Source organism: Oncorhynchus keta, chromosome 26, assembly GCF_023373465.1.
Source record: "Oncorhynchus keta strain PuntledgeMale-10-30-2019 chromosome 26, Oket_V2, whole genome shotgun sequence".
NCBI classification, from domain to species: Eukaryota; Metazoa; Chordata; class Actinopteri; order Salmoniformes; family Salmonidae; genus Oncorhynchus; species Oncorhynchus keta.
In genome coordinates this window covers 15,343,929-15,364,705 of record NC_068446.1, presented here as the reverse complement: position 1 = coordinate 15,364,705, position 20,777 = coordinate 15,343,929, and the positions used below count along the sequence as shown (strand labels likewise).

Genomic DNA, 20,777 nt, shown 5'->3' with positions numbered 1-20,777 from the left:
GTGTGTGACAGGCTTACAATGATGGCAAAAAAAATACATTTGAGAGTGTGCTGACCCTTGTGCTAGAAGCTGGAGGTTGAATGTTTGAAGGGGTATGGGACTATGGGAACCACTGGCTTAGGCCTACTACTCACCCTTGAGCCATCATCCTCAGCATATGACACCTTCTGTTCTACTCTGACCATGGCAATTTCAACTGGTCTCTCTTGCACTGGAAAGTTCTGATCCCCAGCAACATGAGCATCCCCACATATTGACACATTTTTTCCACCGATACAACACATTCCTATGTCCCATGCCCTCCTACACAATTATCACATCTCGGGAATTTCCCTCCTACATACTGCTTCAACACTTGACATCTGAAACACCTTAGTGGGTTCTGCACAAAGGCTCTCATTGGACAACTTAGCTAACATATCATATCATATCATGCCTTTATCAGGTAAAGACCCTACTTCAAAACTCAAAATGACTGTCAATGTCTTCTCAGTTTCACCAAATAGCGGGCTTCATCAAATTATTTAATCTGTAGCCTGATAAACTGCATGTTTTCACAAATCGTAGTGGGAGGACCACACCATATCATCACGACTCCAAGTTTACTTCCATATGGCGGTTTTTAAACCAATATTTTGCGCATATATGGCGTTTCCACCACCAGTTCTCCATTATTCATTTTACCAAAACGAAAAGATCCCACCTTTGAAAGAACAAATTATCTGTCCGCAGTTTCCATCACAGTTGTCGTGATTTTTTTCCTCACATAAAAGCTGTGGATGGAAACGTGGTTACTGTAACAACAGCAGGTATATCTCTCTGGTCACCACCAAAACCAATTCTTCCTTTGGCCACCTCTCCTTCCAGTTCTCTGCTGCCAATGACTGGAACGAACTACAAAAATCTCTGAAACTGGAAACACTTATCTCCCTCACTAGCTTTAAGCAAGAGCTGTCAGAGCAGCTCACAGATTACTGCACCTGTACATAGCCCATCTATAATTTAGCCCGAACAACTACCTCTACCCTACTTTATTTATTTAGCTCCTTTGCACCCCATTATTTCTATCTCTACTTTGCACATTCTTCCACTGCAAATCTACCATTCCAGTGTTTTACTTGCTATATTGTATTTACTTCGCCACCATGGCCCTTTTTTTTGCCTTTACCTCCCTTATCTCACCTCATTTGCTCACATTGTATATAGACTTATTTTTCTACTGTATTATTGACTGTATGTTTGTTTTACTCCATGTGTAACTCTGTTGTTGTATGTGTCGAACTGCTTTGCTTTATCTTGGCCAGGTCGCAATTGTAAATGGGAACTTGTTCTCAACTTGCCTACCTCGTTAAATAAAGGTGAAATAAATACATTTAAAAATAAAAATGTTGGGCATATGATGAATGATAGCACAAACAGACTGCGACTCAAGTTTAGCGGCTAGTTTACCATATCCCTCCCACGACGACAAAGTATCAGAGAAGTTTGGAATGTAAGTAAATCATCAACTCTTTGACAGCATTTTACCACTGAGCTCAAATCAATTATGTGTCAGCTGGGCTAACAAAATGGCTGGACATGACGTCCGTTAAACTCCAATTGCTGAGCCAATCGAAGAGCCAAATAGTACGCATGCGTATTTTGACGGAATTCCCTAACCCCACTCGAAAACATTTTCCTACATATTTCTCAGCTGAACGAACGCTTTCTCTAGGATGGGCACCATATCGATGAAACAGGGATTAGAAACGCATTTTTATATAATGTTCGAAAGAAATTGATTGTTTAGAGGACATGTCCTACTCACACATCAACCGAAGGTTCTAGAATGGTCATGTGATGTGGTTTGACCAGTTGTGTTGCATTTTGAAAAATACCCTGGGTTACCCGTGATTTTTTAAAAACAAATGCCTATGTAGCTATCTACGTTACTACTTCGAAAAAGGGACGTGAATGTCGGTGAGCTTACGGTGAACCGATGTTAGTAGGATATTTGTGTTTTAAGTCAAACTAAATCCTGTCCCACGCTATAGAATAAATCAAGAACTGAATGTAGCACGTGAACTGGTTTGACCAATCACCGATCGACTTCTGAACTGAAGTGTATAAATATGAGGCGGTTGCCCATAGAGACGTCCGCCATTGACGACTGGTTTTCAACGTACTTAATATTGTTTAAACCTTGTATTGTGTTTTTATTCGTTAAAAGGCAAAAAATAGCACCGTTTTTATCCACCGCATCATCTGCGAAAGTCTCATTGGGCATCCTTCCAGCAGAACACGGTCGGCAAAGAGCGTCTGTCTCAGTTCGGCAGTAAAAACAATCTTGTGCCAGAGACGGAGAGGTAAATGTGTAAAGAGTTTAGGGCTCGATGTCCAACACATTGCATTTAATTAGCTGGTTACTTTATTGTATCTCATAACTTTGAAACGGAAGGCTTCTGTGTGTGGCGGGGAGAGCTGTTTAATTTGAGAGGTTGACCTACTTTTTGTGTGGTGGCCTTTAGACAGATCGCTTCCTGTCACCATTTGTTCAGTTAAACTAGCTAGCTAACATTTTTAACTAACGTTAGCTATAACGGTATACAGTAACGTTAGTAGCTAAGGTTAGCTTGTGTCACATGCGGTACAATAATCTGAACTAGGTTTAGAATTCAAACATTAAAGGTAGAGCCCTAATGTAGAATTTGATGTTGGCTGGGTAAACGTTCGTGTTTTGGTACGAATTCCGCGTCAGCTATCTTGCTAATCTAGGCTAACATTCTCTAGTTCACGCGCTACTGGACACAACATTTTGGTCGACTACGCTTGAATGATGCATTCAACGTGGAGTTGACCGACGATGGGCGCAAACGAACGAACAGAACTAACGATTGTTTATTGCTAGTTACTAACGTTAACTGGTCTGATCATCATTGTTGTAGCCTACTAGCTATATTTGTATTAAATTACCCCCCCCCCCCTTCTAGTTTGATGGCTAACGATGCCAGCTAACTAGTTACTATCATGTCTACCAGTGGAGGGCAGGCAATCGGCAGTCAAATGGCAAAGTGACGCATTGTTTCTCGGTCCTATCTGGGATCTTTGGGACGTCCATACCCTAACCTTTGTTAACACAGTCAGAATTACCTTCATTCGCTAAGCGATATTGTGCTGCTAGTGATAGGCAACATTTAGAGTGATATCACTTTCCTCATCTGGCACCAAGTACTTTCCAACCATAACCTTACCTTAAACCATTGTACATTGCAACTTCAGTGGTTAGGGACGTCTCAAAGTATCCCAGATAGCAAGAACCGAGTAAACAACAGCTTTTAATAAATTACACGCACCCATACCATCCATCACATGTAATACACCTATTAATGTGTAACGTTAGGTTCTAGTAAATAAAACAATTATGACATTATTTTTCTTTCCATTAAGTCCTTGACTTTCACACCTCAAATGTTTTGTTAAGTATTAGTTGTGTATAATCTTTAAATAAGATACTACCTCTTAGATTATGTAACGTTAAATGGAAACTGATTTGAGTTTTGTTATGAGTGTTTATTTTCTTTGTTGATACAGGTTTTGTATGTTGTACTTGGGAGGACAAATTATGGTTTCTCTGTAACAATCCAATGTATTTAATGAAAATAAACTGCCTAGAAGATCAATATAACTTGTAATGTAAATTATTTGATTGGGTATCTGCAAAAGTCCAAGCTAATTGAATACACACTTTGAAGATAGCAGAATTCTTGATGGGTTAAGTAGGTGACAAAGGCATCCATCTGTGCCAGCTCACACACACACACAAAATTGTGCCTAGTTTGAATTTCACTGCTTTAAGTTACAGTAAAGGTCCTCAGCCTATGCCTGAAACCTTGTATTTTACTGACTGGGCATTTCCCAGCGAAATGGCGCCTATAGTTTACCTTATTATGGACCATGTAGTTTGTTCATATGTTATGGAAGTAATTTCTTATGTATTTAGGTATTTTATGAAGCTGTTTTGAATGGAATACCAAGGGGTTGCCCCATCATAAAAATATGTAGTAGCGATTGTCCAGGAATATAATGTTGGCACTGTGAAGCAGAACCTTGAACTTAGTGACTATTTTCTACTTTTGGGACACTGAAGAGAAAATAGGCCTAATGCTTTTTCATGGGTTGATGCCTAGAAAGTTGCTTCTTGAGTAACTAATTGCAAAAATGTTTGACTGAAAACATTGATATTTTGAAAGTTCATCAGTTCGCATGCTTTGTAGTGTCAATTGATACAATCATACATTTCATAAAACTAATTTAACAGTTTTAGTTGATGGTAGCGAGGAAAGTGCAGCTCACAGAGGTGCTTTGCAGAGAATTGGTCAAATTATTTCCGGTTTTGTTTTTCAAGCCATGTTCCTCTGACAGATATGAGGTAAGCGAGTTTGGTGCTTCAGATGCCACATTGGACACCAGAATTGTAATGTTGACTGGCCAACAATGCATAGTTCCAGTAGATGGCAGTAGAAACCAGCAGTTCTGAATTGCATAGGGTTAAAGATGCCAGATGCAGAAATGGCTCCGCCATTTCCTGGTTGCTAAAATTTGGCCTAATTTCAGTTTGTGACAAAACCAGCAAGTGTAGTGTAGAGAATCATTGTACTGTCAACCGCTGGTGTACTAAACCAAAAGGAAGCATAGAAATAGCGCTCATAGACCAGATCTATTGCTCCTTAGACTTGCTTTCAATGATCATGATGGATCTACAACACACCTTTCTATGTGAATTTGGTTGGATTGTCCAAAAGGTGACACATTGCAGCTTTAAATTGGTTGCTTTTTGTAGTCGTGTTTTGCTCTGAATTTTATTTATCAAAACCCCTTGTTAGTAATGTTATTTATATATATATAATTTTTTTTTTTTTCGTCCCCTGCACAAAATAGTACCAAAAAGACACATTGGTTTCGGTCTATGGACACACACTGATGTATGATATGGCAGTGACTAGATGACCTATTGCAGCGGTTCTCAACTTTCCTTGGGGATCCCTAGACAATTTTGTTTGAGCTCTGAACTAGCTTGCCTGTTTCACCTACTCAAGGGCTTGATAATTAGTTGAATCATGTGAGCTAGCTCTGGAATAGATTAAGTGCATGGAACGGGTGGGGGTCCCAGAGGAGAGGTTTGAAAACCACTGACCTATTGGGCTTTCAGGGCAAAAGCCTTCCTGTGCTAATTAAACAGTCAGTTCAGCAACTCACATGGCAGTGTGACGACATTTATTTTGTCACACATTTGTGCAGTTATCTAGTGCAGGGAGGAAAAAAACCACATCCGTGCTGAAAACCACCCCTCTCTTTCAGTGGTCTTGGAGGAATATGTGTGAGAGCTGAGCTACAGGAAACAAGTGCCGCTCTGAACTCCTACCCCGTGTCTACCGACCTTTGGACTGCACCACGATGACAGATGCCGTATGTCCCCCAATGTCCATGGTGGGAGGCGTGAACCCTCCTCCCCCGGAGTTCAACAATCCCAAGAAGCCCGGCCGCATCACAAACCAGCTGCAGTACCTGGAGATGGTGGTGGTCAAGGTCCTGTGGAGACACAACTTCTCCTGGCCTTTCAGGATGCCTGTGGATGCTGTCGGACTGCACATTCCAGTGAGTCTCTCACTTTTTGTTACTTGCAATGTCTGATATGGGGTTTTTCCCTACTTAACTAAGTTGAATGCGCTGACTATAAGTTGCTAGCTGATAAGCGCATCTACTAAATTACTGAAATGTAATTATCAAATGTTTTTCATTTTAGTACTTGGTCATTTTTTACATTTCCTCCATGCACATCCATCACGACCTCTTATGAATAATTTTTTCCGTTCTTTTTTGTGTTTTTAGGATTACTATACAATTATCAAGACGCCAATGGACTTGAGCACCATCAAGAAGCGTCTTCAGAATAATTATTACTGGAAAGCGATGGAATGCATAGAAGACTTCAACAAACTGTTCACCAACTGCTATGTATATAATCGGGTAAAGAAAAAAAAATGTTGAAATGTCATAATCACATTGTGTTCACTCACCACACACATAGTGTCGGCCTACATACTCTCCCATTCAATGAATGCTCAATAATTGTTATTCAACATGTTTTCAGCCTGGAGATGACATTGTTCTGATGGCCCAGGCCTTGGAGAAGATCTTCCTACTGAGAGTGGCTGAGATGCCCCCGGAGGAGACTGAGATATCTGGCATCACAACCAAGACCCCAGTGAAGGGTGGGAGTAAGTCCTCTGCTGGTAAGCTACACAGCCTCTCCAGCGGCTTAATCTTACACAAGCATTGTATGCTTTCCAAATGGGTGGCACCCTATTCCCTTTTATTGTGCACTACTTTTGACCAGGGCTGTTGGGCTTTGGTCAAAAATAGTGTACTATAAAAGGGAATATGTTGCCATTTGGGATGCAACTGTACTATCTTTCATGTATTCCAATGTCTACATTCTGACTTCTTAATGTCCTCTTTGTAGGTATGATAAAGCTGAGGCCCCAGTCCCCTGTGTCTGAGGTGGTGTTCCAGCAGACGGTGACGGTCATCCCTCTTGAGGCCCACCACACCATCCCCCCTGCTGCCCAGCTCTCCTCTCAGATAGCAGCCAAAGTCAGTACCTCTTCACAATTACCGCACTATATGTACATTATATATTTTATACAACGGGTGGTTCTAATTCTCAATGCCAATTTGGTTAAAACCGCTTTCCAGCCGGTGTCTATTCCACAAGTTACCACCTGCTAAATCTATGACGTTAAAATGTCTGTTTACTCTGTTCCATCTGACTGCAAAATCCACTGTCTCATCAGCCCAGCCAGGCAATTTATATACTAGAGCTCCACTATAAAAATTATGTATACATGATTTCACATTTCTTTTAGACTAACATTTTATTTCAACAGCGAAGATTTAACTTCTATAATACTTAAACATGACCCATCAATATCACCTTTTTGAAGTTTGTGCAAACGGTTTAGTCTGTATTTTGTGAATGCATTTCTACCCTTCTCTGTTGTGTTCATATCGTTTCAGATCGAGAAGGGTGTGAAGAGAAAAGCAGGCGCCACCACGCCGACAGCCTCTTCTCCGATCACCAGCTGCGAGTCGTCCCCTGCCGTTGATGGCTCGACGCCCTGTAAGCTGTTCTCCAGGCGGGGCAGCGGTCGGCCCATCAAACCCCCCAGGAAAGACCTGCCTGATTACCACCAGAGACAGAATAGTAAGCTCTCGGATCAGCTCCGCTTCTGTAACTGCATCCTGAAGGAGATGTTCACCAAGAGGCATGCGGCCTACACCTGGCCCTTCTACAAGCCGGTGGATACGGAGGCCCTGGGTCTACACGACTACCACAACGTCATCATGCAGCCCATGGACCTGGGCACCATACGGGTTAGATGGCTGTGTTACACTAAACTTGTGTTGAACGAGAGAGGCCACTTAGTATCTGCCAGGGTTACATTGGCCAATCAATATCTTGTCTCTTGTTCTCTCTCACCATTGAAGATGACAGTATTTGTGATGATGCTGAAGACGTACGTGTTTTTTCACAGAAAAAAATGGTTGAACGTGAATACATGGATGCCCAGGATTTTGCTGCTGATTTCAGACTCATGTTCTCCAACTGTTACAAATACAACCCACCCACCCATGAGGTTGTTGTTATGGCAAGAAAACTCCAGGTATGATTGCCCGTGTTTTCAACCAGTCTTGTCTGTAGAAGTTGTCTAAATGAATTGCAATGCAATAACGATATTACAATATGCAGGCATGCATTTGATCTTAAAATGGGCCAGCCACGTAAATCGTGTAGATCTGAAGGGGGGTTTCGAGCAAATTCAGACCGTGATGTTAGATATGTGCTCTATCCAATGTCACGTGTGACCGCTGTGATCAGCCAGCTGCATCCCCTACCAACCATTGCTCACGCCTGCTTCTCTCTGTCCTCTGTTTCTGCGCATCTCCAGTTTTAAAATGTAATTGTGTGATGGCGGGCTGGAGTGTGCAGACACGAATGAATCCCTGTGGCATCACGATACTACTCTGTATTTGATATCGCTTCATTAGTCAAATGTTGGTTTTAGGACAACACTACTCTGGAAATGAGCACATTTTCTTGCACTTCACACGCAGTTTTCATATGTTACAGTGCAAAACAGAAAAGTCACCAGTTTGCGTCCCTAAATATGAAGATGGATGGTTGGTGAGAATGTTTGACTAGATGAATTGTGGCCCTACCCACCAGGATGTGTTTGAGGAGCGCTGGCTGAAACTTCCAGATGAGCCAGTGAGGAGGGCGGGTGGGCCAGGTCACCACAGGGACAAGAGAGGGAGAGGAGATGGGCCTGAGAGCTCCTCCGGCACAGGCAGCAGTACCGGCGAGAGCTCCTCAGAGTCCGAGTCCTCCTCAGCCTCTGAGGAGGAAGAAGAGGCCAGAGCTCTACGGTTGGCTAAGCTAGAGGAACAGGTATGCCGTCACCTGCTGCTGTCATTGTACCTGGCCATGCTTAACGTCATTGTTCTGTTACCTACTACTGTGTATCTAACTGATGCCCCCTCCACTCTTCTTCTCCTCAGTTGAAAGCGGTGCACGATCAGCTGCAGAGACTCACCCAGGAGCCCCTGCTCAAACCAAAGAAGGAGAAATCAAAGGAGAGAAGAAAAAAGGAAATGAGTAGAAGACCGAAGCATGAAGACTTGAGGAAACCCAAAATACAGAAGAAGTACATTAACAAGGGAACGCCATCTGTGTAAGTGACCAAGTTGTTGTTGATGATAAATTATAATCTCCCTCCCCAGTGGAACCTCTTTTTTTTTTTTACCAATTCAAAGGATTGACTATCATGTTGCCAGTGGCCTGTTATTATTTTACTAACTTTCATTGTCCTACAAAGTGTTTCTGAATGTCTTTTTACCTCTCTCTAAAGGCACGGCAAGAGGAGGAAGATGGCTCTCCCTGTGGTGCCCTATGAGTCTGACGAGGACGAAGTGCTAGCGGTGCCCATGTTGTACGGTGAGAAGAGGCAGCTGAGCCTGGACATCAACAAACTGCCGGGGGACAAGCTGGGCAAGGTGGTGAACATCATCCAGGGCAGGGAGGCCTCGCTCCGTGACGCCAACCCTGAGGAGATAGAGATCGACTTTGAGACCCTCAAGCCCTCCACACTCAGGGCTCTGGAGAGTTTCGTCATGACCTGCTTCAGGAAACGGCCCAAGAAACCCAACCGTGAGTAGTTGCAGTGCACACCTTCCTTTCTTGGTTCCTTGCGGGTTGGTCATTGCACATGTATCTCTGTACTCCTGACCAAGGACTTTACTAGGCTCAAATGTCATTATTTCCCCTATTCTTCCAGTGAATAAGCTGGTGAAAGCCAAAGGAGAGATGCAGACTGTGAAGGAGCAGGATGCAGAGAAACCTCGCCAGAGTATTACCGACGAGCCGAGCTCACTGGCCAAGAAGAAAAAGGCAACAAGTAAGTGAACTCTGAAGCTGTGGTAGTAAGGACCAGTATGTCTGACTTCGGGGCCTTGTTGTCCGGGGGAAACGGGTTCTTCTGTTTTCTCTGCTGTCCAATAGTGAGTAACGCAATTGTGCAGTGCTCGTCTCTGTCTTTCTCTCTGTTGTCCTACACGTGACCATTGTCCCTCTGTTTCCCTCCAGATGAGCCCCCTATAGCTCCTCCTGTCCCAGACGTGGCCCGGCTGTCCCGTCTCAGTGAGAGCAGCAGCTCTTCCTCCTCCGGCTCTGACCGCTCCAGCAGTAGTAGTGATTCTAGCACTTCTGATAGCAGTGACTCTGAATCAGGTTAGCTGTTCTCCTCAGCACTAAGCACTACCCCCCACACACACACACATGCCCACCCCGCTTTCCTGCAAGGGCACACCCTCCCCACTCCCCCCACTCGCTGTACACTAATGGAGTGAGAGAATACGATACGGCTAAATACTCACCTGGACTCTAGCCTCTGTAGCACAGAACCTTTTCACCTGCTGGCAAAACCAAAATACTTGAAGAAATATTAGTGTGTTATCGTTTCATATTTTTGTATGTTCGTTCATTGGGTGTATTTTTTTATTTTATTTATCTATTTGTGCACTTAGTCTGTACTACAGAGAGCAGTGAACTGTCACAAAAGTCTATTTTTTGATTATTACAGTGCTGTATTTATTTGTATGTTATTGTTTTAATGCAAACAAATGGTGCTTAGTTTGAAATGAGGCGAGCCAGATTTCTGTGCCAAATGTCATTAATCCAGCGGGCACCAGACTGCTGCCTTGGAAATCTGATGTAAATTAAGAATTGGGACAAGTTCATAAAAACAGCCCATACAGGCCAAGTGCTATTTATAAGCCAAAGATCTTATTTACACTCCGACCGCTATACATCTTCTATAAACATCGCAAAAATCAGATGAATACGGTTCGAGAAGTACCAGACAGCATTACAATACCCTTCAACCCCCCTCTCATCTCACCCTCCATACTGTTAGAGTTGCGTAAATTCGAATCTGGTATCAGGATAAATATAACAATGAGTCACCAATTGTATACTATGTATTTTTTATTAGCTAAGCAATAAATGGCAAATGCAACTTTGGTATATACGGGCTCACTGTAATACCACGCAGGGCAGAACAGAGAACTGACAGGATGTATGTAAACAGTGTTCTTATACTGTGATGGACATAGTCCAACAGACGGGTTGGAACTATTACAGCAGAGGCTGGGCGTGGTTTAAACTTGCTCAGCCTATTGCAGGCGCTCAGGCGGGTCCCCGCCTCTTGGCGCTTCTTGGAGTCCTCCCTCCGTCGATGTATAGATTCTTACTGTTCTGGTATCGCAGCCTAGTTATAACAGTTGTTCAGTTCCTGCTATTGTGTTGTTCAGTATTTTTCCATATCAGTTAAACCTCGTGATGACCACCCCTCCCTATGCCTGCTGAAACACAACTTTGTAAGATACAGCAAGTCACACCGTGTGCTCAATATTGTTACATACAAACACAAGGACAAAGCATCTGCTGGGCTGTTATCTACAGTTTTGCAACATGCAGGTCACACCATGTTGCTCAGTTCTTGTCACACACACAAACAGGCAAGTACCGGTAGATGTAGCAAGCAGTTGTTTAATCTCATGATGATGCTCAAGTGCACAAATGCAGATAATTCACACAGCCAACATCAGATAATATTTAATCATATATATATGGTAATGGCTATAATGTAAAACACAGAATCCCACAATACTCTCTGAACCGTTGCAGAGTCAAAGCTGGTCCTCACTTTAGACAGCGGCACTCATCTCTGTTCACCAATTGATTGTACTCAGGTTTTGGTTTTTGCAAGATTTTGTATGGATCCAATATAAGCATAATACACGTACGTCAGATTTGTATTTGAAGTACTCGACAGATTGTAACGCTAATGCAGAGCTTGATGGAGTAGGATTTCTCCTACACTGCTTCATTTTGTAGCCATTGCAAATGTTTTTTTTGTTCCATTTGTACCTCATATGGGTAGAATTTTAAATGTATGTGTATTGGTGGTCGACACCTAGAGTTTCAAATAAATACATTTTGATAGACCATTTTACATTTTACGGTTAAATTGTGTTTTTCTTTGAATTTGTATCGCATCGTCAAACAGTTCAATCCTACTAGACACATTAGCTTGCAACCACAACTTTAGCTTTTACTGAAAACTATGTGTGAATGTAGTGATTTCAGAGTAGATCAGTGGAATTGTTTTTAGTATTGTTTAAAGGTAAGTAAAGATGTTTTTATTTATTCTCCATTTATCCAACTGTGGATAAATTGAATTACTATTGCGCATGTCTTTCAGTAAAGAAATCTGAGAAGAAAAAGAAATGCAAAGACACTCCACACAAGTTCAAGATCAAGGTAAATATCTAACAGCCCCTACTTCCTCTAACCCAGTGGTCTAGTTCACATGGGTTATACCTTCTATTTGGATTAATATACTTGGAACTACAGTGTTTTCATTATAAATTGTAAGCCACCCCCCGGTCAAACAGAATTCCAAAAAGAAGAAATCTGCTAAGAAAGACCCAGTGTCGGAGTCCTCTCTCCAGACCAGCCAGCCCCCGCCTGCCTCTGCATCGCTAGTCCCAGCAGTAGTAACAAAAGACCTGCCTCCTCTAGAGCTACTCACGTCTCCCCCAGGTAGCAAATGTTTGTCGCCTTGACATTCTGTGTTAGTGTGTTGGCTATAAAGGAACTCAAGTTCTGTAACACTGTCTTCTGGTTATTACATTTTTAAAGGTTGTTGACAAATCCGTAGTGTAAGCCCTATCTATGGAAGTACAATTTCCCCTGTAAAACAGTAGGTTTTAAGCGCATGGAAAGTCTAAGACTGGACCGAGGCCCTTGTGGAAATCACATAATGAGAAGCTTGTATTGTTTGGATTAGAGATGGAAAAAGCTGGATTGCCTGGTCATTTCGCTGGGCCGTGTTGCTATGTCTCATGGGATGTGACGTTTTTAGTTGAGTTTAATCAGGAGGTCCGATTAGGGACGGATGCCTACAACCTTTACTCACTATTTCTATTGAATCTCCCCCTCTCCTTCCTTCTCAGCCTTACACAGCCGCCTGCCTCCGCAGCCTTCAAGACCAAGTGCCAAAGCAGCACCACTACCTCGCAAAAACAGGGTGGCCCCCCTGCAGCTCACTGACAGTCAGCCCCAACAACAGCAGGATCTGCTGGTCCCCTCTGAGAGCCCCACTACTCCCTATCTCACTCCCCCTTCTTCCTGTGACCCCACTCTTACTCTGCCCACAGACCCATTCAACACAACAGCTGCACTCACACACGCACCTCCCTCCAGCCTGCTCTGTTCCCTTCAAACCCCTCCCTCTCCCCTAGCACTCCTCCCCTCTCCTCGGTGTCGATCTCTAGCCCAGACACAGGTGAAAACTGGGCCACCTGATAGGGCACAACAGGAAGGTAAGGGCTCTTCAGTCAGCTTAGCATCCCCCCTAGCTTTTAGCATGTCCCCTCCACTGCGTGCTGCATGCTTCTCAACCCATAGCTGCTAAGGTCTGTGTGTCGCCTGTAGATGTTGTTAGTGTTAGATGCCATGTCACCATCGCTGAAGCCCTGGCTGCGTGTCTCATCCTGTTCCCCAACTGCCTGCCTGCCGGCTTACATCCATAGTGTTTGTGTCTGTCTGTGTGGAGAATAAGGCCCTGCTTTGTTTTTCTCCTGTTTATCAGGTCTGTCTGAACTGCTGACCCCTCTGACCTCTCCTCCTGCAGTTTTACTACTGGCTGCTGATAGCAGATATGAGGTATGCTCTCATCTTCCTGTTGTTGATGGATGAATTGTGACTTTAGATTAAAACACTTTTTAAATAAATGTCTCTGTTCTTGGCATTTATAAATATTGCAAGAGTTGATTGGTATATTTTCTTTGACGGTAATTTAATTAGAATCGATACGAGTCTACAGAGTGCTTTGTGTTGCAATTGAAATGTGTTTTTCATTGGCCAAATCTTTCAGGGGTGGAGACAGCCGGTTGATTGTGTGAAATAGCATTGGCCTTAGCCCTGGAAGTGGTAATGGAGGTATAATGCTCTAAATCTCACTTTGCGATAGCAGCAGCTGTGCCCAGTGCTGTTGCCTCCTCTACAAGACAGCCCATTACAGCCAGTGAAGGATGAAGGGAGGCTCTCTGAAGCACTGGGGGAGACCCACTCCAAGATTCTGCAGAAACAGCCTTGTAAGCAGAACTGTGTGTGGGTGTGGAAACGTTTTTGTGTATGGAAATGTCTGCAAATAAATTACAAATGAAAACATATTTTTAATGGACTGAATATATTTTCTCTACCTCCCCAGATCCCAGACACTCTGATGGTGTGTTTGATGGTGGAAACACCAGCCTCTCTCATCCAGCTAATAAACCCACTGCAGATGGAAAAAGCACACCTGCCAAAAAGGTAAGGTAATGTAACTCAAACATAGCACTAGCTCAATGAATTACTTGAAATATACTGTATGCATGCCCATCGGAGGCATTTGTATTTGTCTAAAAAAAAATGTGACACTTCATTTGTGAATCTATCCTGTGTAGGATATTGTCCTGAAGAACGCAGACTCCTGGGCTTGTTTGGGGAAGATAGCCATTTCCACTCCCTCCACGGTGAAGTCTTCAAAGGAGAGCTTTGATAAGTTCCGCAGGGCAGCCATTGAGAAGGAGGAGAGAGAGAGAGCTCTCACACTAAAGAGGATGCAGATGAAGGCTTCAAGGAAGAGCAGGTACTTATTCATCCAGCCAATCATTTTATTTATTTTATTTTTTTTTTTTTTGTCTTATCAATTGTGTGTCTTGTAGGTAATGCTGCTTCACCCAAACTCCTCCAATAAAGTAGATCTCTATTAATATGTGAGTGGTACCTGATGAGCCAGCTAAAAGTGTTGTATTTTCAGCCTGACCATGCCAGTATCGTTGCCAGTGGCAGTACCAGTGTCACCTAGAGCTGCGGAACAAGAGCACCTTCCATGTAGAACTCTGGCGCCAGAGCCAGCAGAGATCCCCATGCCGACGGAGGCAATCGTGGAGCCTCAGCCTCCTAGAGCTTCAGAGCCCCTGAAAGAGGAGCCTCCAGCGGCTGCCTCAACCCCACCTCCGCCCTTCACTACCCAGACCTCTGTAGACAGAGAGAGGGAGATGGCCCGCAGGAGAGAACAGGAGCGACGCAGACGAGAGGCTGTATGTTCCTTTCCTTCATGTTTTGTCTGAATTTGTTTTATTGTGCCGGTCATTCTTCTGTTCCTTGTTGTAATTTTATCCAGACTGTAATAAAACGTCTTACCTTTTCTCCCTCAGATGTCTGGTGTCATTGACATGACAATGCAGAGTGACATCATGGCAACATTTGAGAAGAACCTGGACTAAAATAAAATGGCAGCAGACCATGCAGCTGGTGACTGACGTCTGTCTTCTGTTGTTGTTGGACAATAAATAATAGAGCTTGTTGTTTTAGTAAACGACACCCTAGGCGCCTTCTCTCCCTCCAGACACTGGCTGTCTGAACCAACCATGCTGCATCTAGATGACGGAAACGGGTCATTATGCCTGTGTCCCAAATGACATCCTATCCCCTATATGGTGCACTACTTTTGGGCCTGATTGGCCCTGGTCAAACGTAATACACACACACAAAAAATGGAATAGAGTGCAATTTGGGATGCAGGCTATTATCCTTAACAGGAGAAGCATGTACTGTAGCATGGCAACCTCACATGATATAACCCCAGTACATTTTAGTATTGTTGTAAGAAGATGCTGTAAAATATTGATATTGCAAAAAATATACAGTACCAGTCAAAAGTTTGGGGACCTACTCATTCAAGGGTTTTTATTTTATTTTTACTATTCTACATTGTATAATAATAGTGAAAACATCAAAACTATGAAATAACACAAATGGAATCATATAACCAAAAAAGTGTTAAACAAATCAAAATATATTTGAGATTCTTCAAAGTAGCCACCCTTTGCCTTGACAGCTTTGCACACTCTTGGCGTTCTCTCAACCAACTTCACGAGGAATGCTTTTCCAGAAGTCTTGAAGGAGTTCCCACATATGCTGAGCACATGTTGGCTGCTTTTCCTTCACTCTGCGGTCCAACTCATCCCAAACCAACTCAATTGGGTTGAGGTCGGGTGATAGTGGAGTCCAGGTCATCTGATGCAGCACTCCATCACTCTCTTTCTTGGTCAAATAGCCCTTACACAGCCTGGAGGTGTGTTGGGTCATTGTCCTGTTGAAAAATAAATGATAGTCCCACTAAGTGCCAACCAGATGGGATGGCGTATCGCTGCAGAATGCTGTGGTAGCCATGTTGGTTAAGTGTGCCTTGAAATCTAAATAAATCAGTGTCGCCAGCAAGCACCCCCCCACACCATCACACCTTTCCGTGCTTGGGAACCACACATGCGGAGATCATCCGTTCACCTACTCTGCGTCTCACGGAGACACTGGTTGGAACCAGAAATCGCACATTTGGACTCATCAGACCAAATAACAGATTTCTCCCGGTCTAATGTCCATTGCTCGTGTTTCTTGGCCCAAGCAAGTCACTTCTTATTGGTGTCCTTTGGGTAGTGGTTTCTTTGCAGCAATTCGACCATGAAGGCCTGATTCACACAGTCTCTGAACAGTTGATGTGTCTTTGCGACTGCCCTTGAAGACAAAGTTCTTAATTTTCCAGATTGACTGACCTTCATGTCTTAAAGTAATGATGAAGTGTTGTTTCTCTTTGTTATTTGAGCTGATCTTTCCATAATATGGACTTGGTCTTTCCCTATTTGGTCGATCTTCTGTATTCCAACCCTACCTTGTCACAACTGCTTAGCTCAAATGCATTAAGGAGGAAAGAAATTCCACAAATTAACTTAAGGCACACCTGTTAATTGAAATGCATTCCAAGTGACTACCTCATGAATCTGGTTGAGAGAATGCCAAGAGTGTGCAAAGCTGTCAAGACAAAAGGTTTTGAAGAATCTCAAATATAAAATATATTTTGATTTAACACTGGTTACATGATTCCATGTGTTATTTCATAGCTTTTCATAACTGTTCTTCTAACAATGTAGAAAATAGTAAAAACCCTGAAATGAGTAGGTGTCCAAACTTTTGACTGGTTGTGTGTGTATATACTCAGCAAAAAAAGAAATGTCCTCTCACTGTCATGCGTTTATTTTCAGCAAACGTAACGTGTAAATATATGTTTGAACATTAGATTCAACAACTGAGACAAACTGAATAAGTTCCACAGACATGTGACTCACAGAAATTGAATAATTTTCCCTGAACAAAGAGGGGGACGGGGGTCAAAAGTAAAAGTCAGTATCTCGTGTGGCCACCAGCTGCAGTAAGTACTGCAGTGCATCTACTCCTCATGGACTACCAGATTTGCTAGTTCTTGCTGTGTGACGTTACCCTGCTCTTCCACCAAGGCACCTACCTGTAAGTTCCTGGACATTTCTGGGGGGAATGGCCCTAGCCCTCACCCTCCGATCCAACAGGTCCAAGACATGCTCAATGGGATTGAGATCCGGGCTCTTCGCTGGCCATGGCAGAACACTGACATTCCTCTTTTGCAGGAAATCACGCACAGAACGAGCAGTATGGCTGGTGGCATTGTCATGCTGGAGGGTCATGTCAGGATGAGCCTGCAGGAAGGGTACCACACGAGGGAGGAGGATGTCTTCCCTGTAACGCACAGCATTGAGATTGCCTGCAATGATAACTATTTCAGTCCGATGATGCTGTGACACACCGCCCCAGACCACAACGGACCCTCCACCTCCAATTCGATCCCGCTCCAGAGTACAGGCCTCTGTGTAAAGCTCATTCCGTCGACGATAAGCGTGAATCCGACAATCACCTCTTGTGAGACAAAACCGCGACTCGTCAGTGAAGAGCACTTTTTGCCAGTCCTATCTGGTCCAGCGACGGTGGATTTGTGCCCAAAGGCGACGTTGCCGGTGATGTCTGGGAGGACCTGCCTTACAACGGGCATACAAGCCCTCAGTCCAGCCTCTCTCAGTCTTTTGCGGACAGTCCGAGCACTGATTGAGGGATTGTGTGTTCCTGGGGTAACTCGGGCAGTTGTTGCCATCCTGTACCTGTCCCGCAGGTGTGCTCTTCGGATGTACCGATTCTGTGCAGGTGTTGTGCGTGGTCTGCCACGGTGAGGATGATCAGCTGTCCGTCCTGTCTCCCTGTAGCGCTGTCTTAGGTGTCTCACAGTACAGTCCTCATGCCTCCTTGCAGCATGTTCACGCAGATGAGCAGGGACCCTGAGCAGCTTTCTTTTGGTGTTTTTCAGAGACCGTAAAAAGGCCTACAGTGTCCTAAGTTTTCATAACTGACCTTAATTTCCTACCGTCTGTAAGCTATTAATGTCTTAACTACAGTTCCACAGGTGCATGTTCATTAATTGTTTATGGTTCATTGAACAAGCATGGGAAAGAATGTTTAAACCCTTTACAATGAAGATCTGTGAAGTTATTTGGATTTTTTTTCCTTTGAAAGATAACGTCCTTTTTTTCAGGACCCTTTTTTTGCTGAGTCATATACACACACACACGCACTTAACGAACCATATATAGATGGAATTTGACTTGTTGTACTTGTGATGGTTGGTTTGTAAATACCAGCTGCACTGAAGTGAAAGAAGAGTAAAAAATTAAGAGCTGTTGAAAAATGTTCCACCAACATGTTCGGTCCTCTTCCTTTTCATCTAGCTTGCGTCACAAATGGCACCCTATTGCCCTTCTGATCAGAGCACTATATACGGAATAGGGTGCCATTTCGGTAGTTGACTTGGTGAGTCCTCCCATGTACACCAGAGGAGGCTGGTGGGAGGAGCTATAACAGTATGGACTCATTGTAATGGCTGGAATGGAATAAATTGAACGGTAAACATATGGAAAACACATGTTTGACTGTTCCATTTATTCCATTCCAGCCATTACAATGAGACTGTCCTCCTATAGCTCCCCCCATCATGCTCATCTGGTGTTCACATCAACCTGTTTACACGCTTATTAACGTTCCAACTTTTTGACTTGGCTGAAATGCATAACCTGATTTATGGGGGCTTCACTCCAATAGTAATACTATTATGTATACCATGTACTGTATAGTTTATCTCCAGTTCTTTACTCCTTCATGTCATTCATAGTCAATTCTGCACCTTTTTGTGGAAAAATATTCAATATGATGCTCTGAGCTATACTGTACATGTCATTTTTGACTTATTTGGGAACAGATTTTTTTATATACTTGTGTGGACATACAATATTTGTCTGTATAAAATTATACTTAGTATTTTATTACACAGAGGCTGGGGATGTCGGTCTTATTTAAAACTACACTTTACCTTGTTTAGGTGCCATATAGTGGTGTGCTTAGGAACCTTTAGGCATTGTTGGTGCCTATATTGTGTTTTTTTTTAATGGGATCCAACCCCGACTACATTTATTTTGGCAGACAGACTTTAATGTTGTTTTTTTATCCTATGGTTCTAGCTGTTCTGCAGTGGTTTGTTTTTTTTTCCACTTTGACATGAACAGCAGCACTTTACTCTGTATCTTGTGGTATGAGTGCATGTCATACCATATAGAGAAAGAACTAATATAATTTTGAGAAAATCACATCATTAAATATTTTTAATTAAAGCACTGTTTATTTTCTGTGTTTTGTGTTGTGATTTCATGGGTGATCAGCCAGTCCCATCAAGTGGGATATCCAGAAAGTCTTCATTACAATAAAAAGGTGATTACTCAATACTGGACAAAAAGAGTGTCCGCTCGCGGCACTATGCAGATCCACACACTTGAATTTGTTAAGATGGAGATTTGACAAGACATGCAGGACTCACATGCCAATTAAGTGTGTTATTCTTAGCAATATGCACCTTATACAAAACATTAAGGACACCTAATGTGGAGTTGCAGCCCCCCCATTTACCCTCAGATCTGCCTCAATTCGTCAGGGCATAGACTACAAGGTGTCAAGTGTTCCACAAGGAGGCTGGCCCATGGTGACTCCAATGCTTCCCACAGTTGTGTCAAGTTGGCTGGATGTCCTTTGGGTGGTGGACCATTTTTGATCCACACGGGAAACTTGACATGGAAAAACAGCAAATGCACTTAATGTTTTGTACACGTGTACAGTTGAAGTCGGCAGTTTACATACACCTTAGCCAAATACATTTAAACTCAGTTTTTCACAATTCCTGACATTTAATCCTAGTAAAAATGGTCAGTTAGGATCACCACTTTATTTTAAGAATGAGTCATGTCAGTAAATAGTAAATAGTAAACAATAGTAAAGAGAAATAAATAAAAGCTCAAGTAATTCATTCATCACATTCCCAGTGGGTCAGAAGTTTATATACACTCAATTAGTATTTGGTAGCGTTGCCTTTAAATTGCTTAACTTCGATCAAACGTTTCGGGTAGCCTTCCACAAGCTTCCCACAAAAGGTTGGGTGAATTTTGACCCATTCCTCCTGACAGAGCTGGTGTAACTGAGTCAGGTTTGTACGCCTCCTTGCTTGCACACGCTTTTTCAGTTCTGACCACAAAGGTTCTATGGGATTGAGGTCAGGGCTTTGTGATGGCCACTCCAATACCTTGACTTTGTTGTCCTTAAGCCATTTTGCCTCAACTTTGGAAGTATGCTTGGGGTCATTGTCCATTTGGAAGACCCATTTGCGACCAAGCTTTAACTTCCTGACTGATGTCTTGAGATGTTGCTTCAATATACCCACATAATTTCCCTAACTCATGATGCCATCTATTTTGTGAAGTGTACCAGTCCCTCCTGCAGTAAAGCACCCCCACAACATGATGCTGCCACACCTGTGCTTCACAGTTGGGATGGTGTTCTTCGGCTTGCAAGCCGCCCTTCCCCTTTGTCCTCCTAACATAACGATGGTCAAACAGTTCTATTTTTGTTTCATCAGACCAGAGGACATTTCTCCAAAAAGTACAATCTTTGTCCCCATGTGCAGTTGCAAACCGTAGTCTGGCTTTTTTAATGGCGGTTATGGAGCAGTGGCTTCTTCCTGGCTGAGGTGTTTATACTTGCGTACTATTGCTTGTACAGATGAACGTGGTACCTTCAGGCGTTTTGAAATTGTCCCAAGGATGAATCAGACTTGTGGAGGTCTACAAAAAAGGTCTACACAGACTTGTGGAGGTCTTGGCTGATTTCTTTT

The 20,777-nt window shown here is 43.1% G+C and overlaps 1 protein-coding gene across 4 annotated transcripts; it reads left to right on the top strand.

Annotated features, from left to right (window-relative positions):
• Positions 1-1,698: 1,698 nt before the first annotated feature.
• LOC118358996 (bromodomain testis-specific protein-like) lies at positions 1,699-19,245 on the top strand. Of its 4 annotated transcripts, none has more exons than XM_035737100.2 (21): positions 1,699-2,345; positions 5,338-5,634; positions 5,869-6,006; positions 6,131-6,272; positions 6,503-6,633; positions 7,057-7,413; positions 7,575-7,703; positions 8,267-8,488; positions 8,599-8,771; positions 8,949-9,247; positions 9,375-9,494; positions 9,683-9,826; positions 11,862-11,920; positions 12,055-12,202; positions 12,616-12,984; positions 13,254-13,327; positions 13,638-13,758; positions 13,875-13,975; positions 14,110-14,294; positions 14,466-14,748; positions 14,866-19,245. In XM_035737100.2, exons 2-21 carry the CDS (start codon positions 5,434-5,436, stop codon positions 14,932-14,934), a joined length of 3,465 nt encoding a protein of 1,154 aa, XP_035592993.2. In that variant the 5' UTR covers positions 1,699-2,345; positions 5,338-5,433; the 3' UTR covers positions 14,935-19,245. The 4 variants fall into 4 exon arrangements, with proteins under 4 accessions (XP_035592993.2, XP_035592991.2, XP_035592995.2 ...); XM_035737098.2 differs by having other exon boundaries at positions 13,635-13,758; XM_035737102.2 differs by lacking the exon at positions 12,616-12,984 and having other exon boundaries at positions 1,701-2,345.
• Positions 19,246-20,777: the final 1,532 nt, after the last annotated feature.

Excerpts from the sequence above, each read along its gene's own strand:
- LOC118358996 (XM_035737098.2), top strand. The coding sequence starts at position 5,434 with ATGACAGATGCCGTATGTCCCCCAATGTCCATGGTGGGAGGCGTGAAC. Across the intron at positions 9,495-9,682 it reads CAAGAAGAAAAAGGCAACAA|ATGAGCCCCCTATAGCTCCT; the intron begins GTAAGTGAACTC and ends GTTTCCCTCCAG. Across the intron at positions 13,759-13,874 it reads GATTCTGCAGAAACAGCCTT|ATCCCAGACACTCTGATGGT; the intron begins GTAAGCAGAACT and ends CTACCTCCCCAG.